Consider the following 11,185-nt stretch of genomic DNA (forward strand, 5'->3'; position numbering starts at 1 on the left):
TATAATAAAGTTCGGATATAACGCGCGCTGTCATTGGTTGAAAGAGCGTGCTCTATGAGAGTATAGAGCATAAAACTGAGCTAAAGCTGTCACGCCATCTGCCAAATTGTACCATGTTCGACCTTTTCCGGGACTTCTTTTTAGCTTTTTTCCGATAATTGAAAGTGAAATTTCGAAACAAGCGAGCCGGCAAGTAGTAACAGAAGAACCAAAGAAAGGTTTGTAAACATACCAGGCGCCGTTATTTACGTTATTAAAACGTGGGCAGATACGAAAATCCTTAAAGGAAAAACAAAATAGACATTCCGAGTTTTAGAGATTTTCACGCTCAGTTAGATTGCAAGCTTACGTACGGTAATGAAAATCAAACACAGCCAACACTCGTATAGTACATAAAGTTCAGAGTTCAAAAACAAAACAGAACAAAACAGAAATGATGAAAAATATAACCAAACTGACATAATTGTTAAAATTCATACTAATCATGACGGTGTCTGAGCAAATATGATCATGCTGAAGTCCATCGCGGTTCACTTATCATGCCGCCCTTCGAGTGAAAAAATAAGAGCTCGCTCTGATATCCTTTCCAATGTGTTGAGTGGAAAGTCACTTCAGTCACTGCAGCCGAGTTTTGCGGCGCTGTCATCCGGAGCGATCTTCATGTTCCGGTGAATTCGGCTGTCGTTCATTTAAAAAACACTCGCCTTGAACTGTTTGTTTTCTACCTTGTCATGTGAAAAAACCCGCGTGTTTTTATGAGCCATAATTCGGCTGAAGTTCACTGAACATTTCACTTCAAGATTCTGAATTAAAAACTTCAGGCAAAAGCGCTAAATTCGACCTGCCGAATTATTTTAGTTTGTAAACTATCGCAGAGTGTGAACTTTGATGGTTTTTGAACTTTGATGGTTTGACACTTTTGACAGCTTTTGTCTTGTACAGCCAATCAGATTATTTGAACCATTCTAACAGGGATTCTGATTGGCTTATTGTAGCGTGCTCTATGAGAGTATAGAGCATGCTGACGACACTGTTCTTCGCTTTGGAAATAAAGTTTGTTTTGAAAATTGAAAGTAATACATGGGGAATTTAACGGATTCTTTATTATAAAACAAATAGAGAAGCCTCGACTGTGCTCTGTTCTGTTGTAAAGCACTTAGGAAGCGGCTAGAGCACTCAAGAAGTGGGAAGAAACACTCGACTACGTCTCGTGTTTCTCCCTACACTTCTTTCGTGCTCTAGCCGCTTCCTGCGTGCTTTATAACAGAACAGAGCACAGTCAAGGCTTCTCTATTTGTTAACTAAGAGACTATAGTTATTAAATAACTTGAAAAGCTGCACGTCAAGCTTTCCTTTGATCCGGCCGAGCCATTTCAGTTGAGTTCAACAAGTCTTTCCACTTGTTTTAAAATTCGTAGATCTGCTTGTGGTCAACTTATCCATTACGCCGTGTCAAAAAGTCGAGAACGTTTATCGAAAACATTGCAGAGACCTGATTGATTACTTTGAAGTAAACTTTCCCAAAACCCATGTTCCCTAGAATTTTATTCTGAACTTCTTATGAAATACGATCGTTGTCTTATACCTGTCTAGTGCGAAACTTGGTGAAAATTAGTTTATTATCTTAAATATTTCGGGAAGAAGTTTGTGTGGATATCTCAAGGCTCAGTTATATTGATAAGGATAATAAAAATGTGACAGAACGATTCGGTAAACATTTAAATAGTACTCAAACATGAGCTAGGACATAACCGTAGGAAAATCTCACCTTGTCCTTCTGGTATTAGAGAAGCCAAAACGGTGAGAACATAGCAGTAGAAAACAAACAGCATGTTCCCACAAAACGCCCCCTATAATTCCAACGAACAGCTTAATTGAGTTTTTCAACTTTATGCCGGGAAACGTCAGACAGCTGTAGTTAAATATGCGTTCAAATACTCTACACTCATTACTTTCGGCGGGAGATTGTCACCATAGCAACCGACTCGTCTCTGTGCAAGCGAATAATTAACCATATCTATAAAGATGAGTTTTTACACAACCACACACAACCATCCAAGCGGATATTACAGTGTGTTTTGACTTCAGGTTATAATTACTCAGGCCCCAAATATTCAGCTTTTTCAAGGGACCTACAGGACGCCTTGTTACAATTTTACAGAAACAGTTTGAAAATTATGTTCCATTATTTAACTATGTATTTACTTCAATAATAATTACTGGACTATAACCAGTAGTAGGAAGCTCAACACTATGATTTTACGACTTGAGACGGTTTTAAGTTCTGGAAAGCAGGAACTCTTAATTTTTAAAAGTCTTTAATAAAAGTCTTTCCACGAATGTTCGATCAGAAACAGCAAAATTACCATAAGACAATTCCCAGGTCTCTTTGCGATACCTCTACAGGAGTACCTGGGCTTACCTTCCTTTCTTTCCTTAAATTACTTTGAACGTTTTCTAAATTCACCAATGATGACCAAATAATCTCCACAAAGAAAAATGAATAGCCTTCTTTATGTACAAAAGTATATATCGAAAGTGAATGGAAAAAAGTCAAATTCTAAGCTCCTTGAAACTTTTGAAGCACGACGACATGTCACGGTGTATGCAAATCAAACACAGAGACAAGATAAACTGGGTACTGGAAAAAACCCAAACGGAAAGATTTAACAAAGACCCTTAAGTCACATAACAAAACGTTTGGTTAAATGTGATAAAAGGTGTCAGCTTCTCTCAAAACAAGTTAACAGGAAAGTATTTACAGTACTGTAGATTGTTTCTAGCTATGATTAAAAAATAATGCCCGAGTTCAAACTTCTTCGACTATGTGTGTGAGAGAGCCAGCAGTTTATTTTTTTAGAGAAATCATGCTATCTTAAGCTATGCCTTACTAGACGAATCTTTACGAAAAAAATATAATCGCTACGAGTTTTTCAAGATATACTTCTATACATCTTATCGATTTTCAGCGCGCGTAGGAAGCATCAGGGTGTAAAAAGCTTTTAACATTCATGCCTTTTTAGGGTGCATCAATTTGAAAGCATATTGACTATTGTGAATACTTTTTAGAGATTAAAATCGGAAGTGCACCAATTTTCTGATTTAGATCTTATGAAATTTGAACAACCATTATTAAGATCTACTTTAGAGCCAAATTGTGACAAAGAATCAGGCTTTATTACCCATAACATGTTTCAGCGAAAGGTTTAAAGAGCTGCGCGTGCTTTTTTCTCTAAATCTTTATTTGGCTCATGATAATTAATTTTCATTACGAAACTGTAGAAAAGCGGTGTCAATTTTATGTCGATCCAGAGAAGCTATTTCAGTCAAGTTAAAATAAGCTTCTCAACTTCTTTTTAAAATACAAAGGTCTGCCACTGGTCATCATATCCATCTTGTGGGATCGAAAAGTCAAAAACGTTCATGAAAAGCATTGCAGTGATGTGAGTAATTACTCTGAGGTAAACTTTGGCTTTAGGCTTCTCCAAAAGCTATTTCCCTAAAATTTTATCCGTTTGTATTCATCTTACTTCAAAAAATTGAGTAGTAAAATGACAAAATACTCACGAGCCTCTTGTGAAATGTATTTGTTATCCCATACTATTGCAAGAAGAGTAAGTATTTAGGCGAAATAACTCATTATACCGATACGAGAAGAAGAGTCTTGTGCCAATTCCCCCTCCTTCCCCGCCGCCTTTGATTCAGACGCTATGAGATTGTTGTACAGGGAAGGTTGACGGGGGGTGCGGGTTTCTCGAGCAAGGGCCAAGGAGATGAAAAGCCCCGTCTGCGCTTCACTTCACGTCTTTTCAAAGAACTTTCGAGCAAAGTTGGATTTTTTATTGCGAAACAATTATCTCTTCCTCTCTGCAGGAGATTGTCATAATAGGAACCGACTCGTTTCCGTTGTGTTCAAACTGTACAAGCGAATAATTAGCCCCATCAACATGACAAGTTTTTATATAACTGCACCCGACAAAATCTACGAATATTACAGTGTATTTTGACTTCGGCTTGAAAGTGCTAAAGTCCCAAATTACCCTTTTTTTTCGGGATCTGAAAGGGCTTTGGTACAATTTTATGGAAAAAGGGTCAAGATTTTATTCTTACACTTATCCAAATCTCCTCTTCAATAATAATCACTGAACTATAAACATATATAGTCAAAGGTGGCAAGAAGCTAAACTCTACAGTTTTACGACTTGAGAGATGATGCATCAACCCTGGGCCATTCTTTTCAGTCACTTTACAGGATTCCGCTAGAGGTGTAGCTGAACCCTCTTCAATTGACTGGGAATAAGGCTCACATCTCGAAAAAGACGAAAGATTAATTCTCGGACACATATGTATTTATTCATGAAAGCGTCACGCGTTGTGTTACGCGGTGTTTGCTTTCGCGAGGAACCGTTGACAACACGTTATACGGAATAGTTTAGGAAACCAAATATAGTTGATTTACATCGCTAAATATTCCGAAATGTGAACATTTTACATTCCTTGTGTTTCCGTTGCGGTTTCTGGTGATTTCTGCCATGAGACGGCTAGGAAATGTACAAAGTTTTAAAACATACATGTTTCGCTTTTGAGCTTTTTGCCATAACCGCGCCCCTGGCTAGACGGGTTACCCCATGCACCTTGACATGTTTACATGGCAAATTGTCTCCCCGGCTAACAGGGTTACCCTAGGTGCATCACCCCACCTATCATGTAAACGTGATCAAATAAAATAAGAAGTTATATGGACAGGCGGGTTACCCCATCTAGGCGGGTTACCTCACCTACCTAGGGTCCCCCGACTCCATGTAAACAGGCCCAAGAATGACACAATATTTTATTCACATCCTTACTTTTACTTTCGCGTACTTCATGAAACGAGACCCAATCATTGATGAGATTTATCAGTAAAACCACAAAGCTTTTAAATTTCCATGACACCAAAGCAGGTACTTAGAGAAAAACTGAGGGTGACTGTGCTTTTACTGTTTTTCATAATAGTTTTGTTTTTTGTTTTCGGCTTGGCCTTTTATATGCAGTTGGGGTTGTGCCCTCCCCACCTTATTTCGGCCTTCTCTTTCTCTACTGTCTGGATCTTTCCAACCTAAGGCGTTATTGAAAGCTTTGAAACATTGAATCAAGAGTATCATTGTCAAACTAAAACAAAGCCAAAATATTTATAAATAGGGGATTCTGTTGATAATCGACAAAGGAGGCCATACAATCTCAATTTAAATACAAGTTTTTTGGATAATTTGTAACCAGCGCCAATGGCAGTAAAACTGCAATCTGTGTCATGCGAAAAAATGCAATCAGTCGGCCCAAAGAGCGGCCGGAAAAACAAAGATACTGGGTCTAACTGATCGTATTAAAATTGACTTGATCAAGAAAAACGAATTGATAAACCCTCGTAGTCAGTGGAAAATCATATTTAAATAGACGTGGTAATTGAAGTACAGAAAAATGTGAAGGACTGTCTTCTCAACATTTTCTCTACGAAACATTTAATAGTCCTAATACCCTACATGTTGTGTATTAACTAGTTATCAAGTGATGCACATGTCCATCCGATAAATTGCTTAGAAAAGAGCCGGAAAAAGAACAAAAATAGCAGTTTTTGTAGGTCACGTATTCCTTACGTCAGGAGATGTTCATACATAAAATATTTACTCTGAGAAAATTGTGTTTGTTTATTTAAAATCTGAACTAAAAAACAAATGACTAATTCCTCAGATTGCACCGTTGGGCCAACACCACCATTATTCAACTCCGGAATTTAAAGACCAACAACAATCAGCCTTCAAAACAAGTCTACATGTGAGAGAAAGTACTAGCAAGGGCATGTCACTGAAGAAACGTGATGATCACTCCACCATGTTCATCGCTATTGAAACAACATTCATTCTGCTGATTTGTCCCATTGTTAAAAGATCCTCCCCCTCCCCCACAGGAAAACTGTTCATAAGCTCCACCATTTCCTCCAGAGTAACCTCCACCTCCTCCAGCTCCACCGTTGCCTGTACGTAACCCACCGCCACCTCCGAACCCACCCCTACCATATCCACCATTTCCTCCTTGAAGATATCCTTGACCTCCATTTTTACGGGACTGTGTATCTTGCCCATTACTGTAGAAGCCGCCGCCGCCGCCGCCACCGCCACCATCTACAATAAACGAAAAGTGAGAAGCAGTTATCTCATAAACGGCTCCTAATTGACTACTTGTTTAAGAGCGTTTAAACGACGATTCGTAATATTATCAATTAAGTGCACTTCTCAATTTTTGGAAGTTTATTTAAGAGTATTATTAGGTAGTCAATTGCTAGAAATTGAAAAGCTTATTTGGACGAGAGAAATGTAAATGAAGTGATGCCTATGTATATTGACGGATCGATGGTGAGCAGTAAATAAATGTGTACGATTTCTAAAAACTGAACTGGAAACCCAGTTGAACTTTAGATATTCTAAGAGGTGCCTCCGAGAAAAGAAAACCTTCAAAGCTAGAATTAATAATTTTTATAATTCAGTTCCGATAAATCTTATTGTCGTCTTCCTATCCTGGTTAACTGAAAAAACTGATTGGTTTTTTTTTCTTCCTTCTCCGCTTACCTGCAAATTGACCACTCGTTTTTCCTCCGTGTCCGTTGCTTCCTCCTGACCCCAAAGGCGAATTGTTCCCTGCATTTCCTGTTGTGTTTATGGACGCATCACATCCTGGATGTTGTTCTGACATATTTTTAATCCCCCCTCCACCTCCAGCTACGATCAAAGACTTGTTTTCTCTCACCACGAATGTACCTCCACCACCTCCGGCATTTTTTGGGTTTGAATTCCCTTTTCCCCCTTTTTGACCAACGAGTACATGAATGATCTCATCTTTGGTCAAAATAAAGTTTCCAATCATCCTTGCCCCTCTTCCTCCGGTTTTGATGGTACTGTCCTCACCGTAGCCCCCTGGGGCTCCTATTGCTTCTATTCTGTATTCACCAGTGCGTGGCACAGTCCACAGTTGAATGCCGCTGGATAATGTTACTTGTCCGTCATGATCTTGATCTTTGTAATGACTACCAATCGAGTTTGGTCCCTTCCTTCCAATCATACCAAGATTTGTAAAAACAGCAGTAAATCCTGCGTAAAAACATACAATAAAAGTGAAAGTTATGATACTAATAAGAAATTTGTCCACATTTTCTTGCCAGTATTACCAACTACCGCTTGAAAAATATTCCTGCAGGTTGAGCAGAATAAGATAAAGGAGAAAAAGCTCCTAAAATCCCTTTAGCAAAATCAAAGCAGGTTCATAGAAGGTTTCCATTCTCTTCCCGCTCTGTTAATGATTACGTCACGTACGAAACAATCCTCTACCCATCTGTAGATACGGAAACTGTGACCCCTCAGCCCTGAATCAAACATTAAGGTCACAAGAATAAAGGAAATGATCACCAACTAAAGAAACTCTTGATTGTCAAACAAATTCTCCAGAGAACAGTATGGAGAACATGAATACTGATGTTAGGGTGTAAAGGGTTAAAGCAAGAATGTTTTTGAAAACTTTATAAAAGTGTAGTATGGTTAAACCCTGTCTATTTGCTTGTATTTTTTCCCTCTTGGGTATTTTTTTTTCTTTTTAATATACAGCTGAAACTGCGCAATGCATTGTTTTCAGGACTGGTGTGATTTTTTTACATCTTAAAGCAACCAAGGTTGCTACAAAAAAACGACAACTCAAACGCAAAATGAAAGCTACAATGGGTTAAATGTAATTTACCTTCCAAATTCATATCACAGTAAACCAACACTGCCTTCCCAGTGCCAGATGGATCCAGCCAGTATTTGTTGCTTGCGGTGTCTTTCCCTTCGCTTGCTGTTATTTCACGGCATGAACGTGCTGGTAACTCCCGTATCGAACCCAAGGGAGCTGGTACGGGTAAAAATGTTGAAAATAAAGTATTCGTAAGCACAGATGGAAAGGAAAAAGTGAAAAGCACGAGAGAATAAAAATGAGACTCGAATTCCATTCACTTGAATGTCCTTCTTTGGTTGTGAAATATTTCAACGTTCTGTCAAGCACAACCCTCTAGGAAGACAGGACCCCCTCTCGCATAAACCCTTCGTTTGAGCTTCCAATTCTTCAAAATTCTTTACTGACCTTAAGCTTCTTGTAGAAATGACGCAATCATTTTTTGTCAATGTTTATACATGTATCACAGCTGCTTTTTTTTTAAACGGAAGTTAACAAATATTTAAACTTGAAAGAAAAAAGAAAAGGATGAAATTTTCTATTTTGATAGAGAAATTGATACCAAAGGGCACAGGAGATTGGAAAACACGGACTGTATGCAGCATGGTTTTTATTCAAAGCGCTTGTTAAGTTCTTACCTCTTCCGTTTAAACGGCGAATATAAAAGCACGCTGGGTCTGAGCGGAAATTCTCGGGTCTTGCATCCTTTGTGCGGTTGTTTAATTCACAGATCTGTTCTTTTCTGTTGAAATTATAGCTCTGGCAGATAATTTCCCTTTCACATAAGATATTACAAATGTGAGGAGCCGCCACCGCCATTCTCTTAAAAGCGAAACCTTTGAGAGCCATGCCACGAATGTTAATTTCTACCCTGCATTGATCCTCAGCGATTACAGGGTTGGTGACCGAAACACAGACAAGAAAATAACGAAATATCCACAGCATTTTTCCTGAAAAACGAAATTCAGTGAGAGGTACGGGCCGGGTATTACAACATCAGTGAATAAAATTGTTTCCTGAGGCTGACTGAGAACAGTGGACAATTAGAATAAAAACCCCCTTTCTGTCATAAACTTATAAAAGAGGAACATGATTCGCTGTAGAATAATCTAAAAATTAGAGAGTTTTCGAAACAAAAGTTAAACTCTGTAAAAGGCATTCGTTTAGGGCTTGATGTTTCTTTTGTATGAACTCAAATATTCGTAAACTGGTCAAGGATTCAAATCACATTAATTTTCCATCAGTTGAGTTTGATTCTCTTCGAATTCGTGGTATTCTTTCAGCGAAAGAAGAGTTAGATTACAGTGCTACTCTATTGGCCTCTGTGTGATGAATTTGAGAGACGATCTATTTAGTTTTGAATATCCTCTCGGCTCACTTTTTTTGAGACATGTCGAAAACGCTTTTGGTTTGAATTAACACAAACAAAAAACTTGTAGACAGCTGCATACTGGATAACGGGTCTGTTTTCAGGTTTAGCGTTGTCCATTAAAGCCCTCAGTTTTAAGAACATTTCTTCAAGAGAATTAAGTATTGAGTTGGATCTCTTGGTATTAAATTGATTTCTTCTCGCAGATGATTTTATTTAAAGGTGGTATCTTTGGTAGGGATGTCAGCCTGAATTACAAAATGGGAGAACCATCTGTTAAGGCACAATACATTTGGTGTTCTCCCTCAAAAAGAGACGTTTTTGCGTGGTGAGAGCATGAAACTGTGCCAACCTACCCGGCAAAAATATGTCGCATGTAGCAGCTTATACGTCGCTCAAATATATCACCGTCTCTGATTTCCTTCAGTTCCTTGTTAAACTTTGGTTTACAAGGAAGATTATCTGTTGGAGTGAAGCTAAGATATTACGTACGCTCTTGTTAATAGAAAGGTACGCTAAGATGATAGGAAGTGGCTTTTTATGTTCACTCATATTTTTGAGACATATCTTTCAAGTATTTTCCTAGCCTCATCTTTGAAAGTTAAACAACCCTGAGACACATCGGAAGGTTTGCATAACCGGCTCCACGAATACTTCCAACTTCCTTCATGAGTAGATGAAGTCGTGCAAACGAAAAAAGCCCTCTATTACTTAATTCCAATCTGTTTACAGGTCGAAGAATTAAAACTACTTTCTTCATATTCTTTTCCCTTTTAAACCTCAAATGAAACTTAACGTTCTTATTTATTGTGCACTCAACATTTTCTTGATTCTTTTTGAGGACAAATGTTAATAACACGGATGGATAGTTTCCGGTCCTTGGCGTCTACGATCAAATTTCATTTCCTATTCTCGGAAAAATTGATCGCGCTTCCCTTAGATTTGAAATTTGTCTCATTGATAACCCCAAGTGTTAATCATAATCAGGAATTTTTCATAACAATAACTGACCACAGGACCGCCCATAAGTTATGACAACTTTATTGTGGAGCGGACAGAGCTCCCTGCGACTCAAAGTCTATATTCAAAAACTAATCTACCCAATTCAAAAACACTTCAGAACCAAATAGCGTGGAAGATAATTACCCTTACCAGGTGCTTTTAAAGTGATTTCAGTCCTACTGTCATGGCTCAGTTGTAGATCACGTTGGTAACGAACCTTTACCTAGTAGCCGAGAAACAAACCACCTAAGTGGCAAATTGTTCATAACACTTTTCCAATAATTCGCACTTGACAAAGGACCAAATTCCACGTTTCCGCATTTCTTAAATGTGACAGAAACATAGAGCTTCATGTTTCCGCTACATTTACGTTCTGCAGAAACGTGTGATACCAAGTCTAGGCGATTCTATCAAGTTTTCGTCATGTTTCCGGAATAGAAATGTCAAGTCATGTTTCCGTCATATTTAAGTCAGGACGTTTACGCTGTTGTTCGTTTCCATTATGTTTCTGCAATGGTGCCAACTTAAATCTACTGAATGCATGAGACTCGCCGACAGATGTTGTCTAAAAATGTGAATATTTTCCTAATTTTACTTGATATGACGATATCGCTTCATGCAGGTTAATTTATTATTCTGCTTATAACAAGGGGTCAAATATATTTGGAATAGTTTTTTTTGTTCTGTTTTTTTTTATTTTCGTTCAAACCACCTATGTGGCAAATTATTCATGACAGTTTTTCAGTGATTCCAAATTAAATTTACTGACCACACAAGACTCGCCGACAGATGTTGTCTAACAATGTGAATACTTTCTTAATTTTACTTGCTATGAAGGTATCGCTTCGAGCAGGTTAGATTATTATTCTGCCTAAAACAAGGAGACAAATATATTTGGAATAGTTTCTTTTTTGTTCTCTTCTGTTTTCTTTGTTTGTTAATTTCATTTTTCTTTCTCGCGGCAAAACAAATTTATTCACTCTGAACAAAGACAGAAAAAGCCTTTTTTTACGAATCTTTGCGAAAAAATATAATCGATACGAGTTTTACAAAATTGGTAATTATCCAAATCAGTTATAC

At 38.0% G+C, this 11,185-nt stretch overlaps 1 protein-coding gene across 1 annotated transcript; it reads right to left on the reverse strand.

Moving 5' to 3' along the window:
• Positions 1-5,708: 5,708 nt before the first annotated feature.
• On the reverse strand, positions 5,709-8,561 carry LOC131785825 (ALK tyrosine kinase receptor-like). Its single transcript, XM_066170986.1, has 4 exons — positions 8,373-8,561; positions 7,762-7,911; positions 6,603-7,121; positions 5,709-6,158 (listed from the first exon to the last, which is right to left on the reverse strand). The coding sequence occupies exons 1-4, from the start codon at positions 8,551-8,553 to the stop codon at positions 5,839-5,841; spliced, it is 1,170 nt and encodes a 389-aa protein (XP_066027083.1). The 5' UTR covers positions 8,554-8,561; the 3' UTR covers positions 5,709-5,838.
• Between the last annotated feature and the right edge of the window lie 2,624 nt (positions 8,562-11,185).

The sequence above is a fragment of the Pocillopora verrucosa genome, chromosome 8 (genome assembly GCF_036669915.1).
Source record: "Pocillopora verrucosa isolate sample1 chromosome 8, ASM3666991v2, whole genome shotgun sequence".
Classification (NCBI taxonomy): Eukaryota; Metazoa; Cnidaria; class Anthozoa; order Scleractinia; family Pocilloporidae; genus Pocillopora; species Pocillopora verrucosa.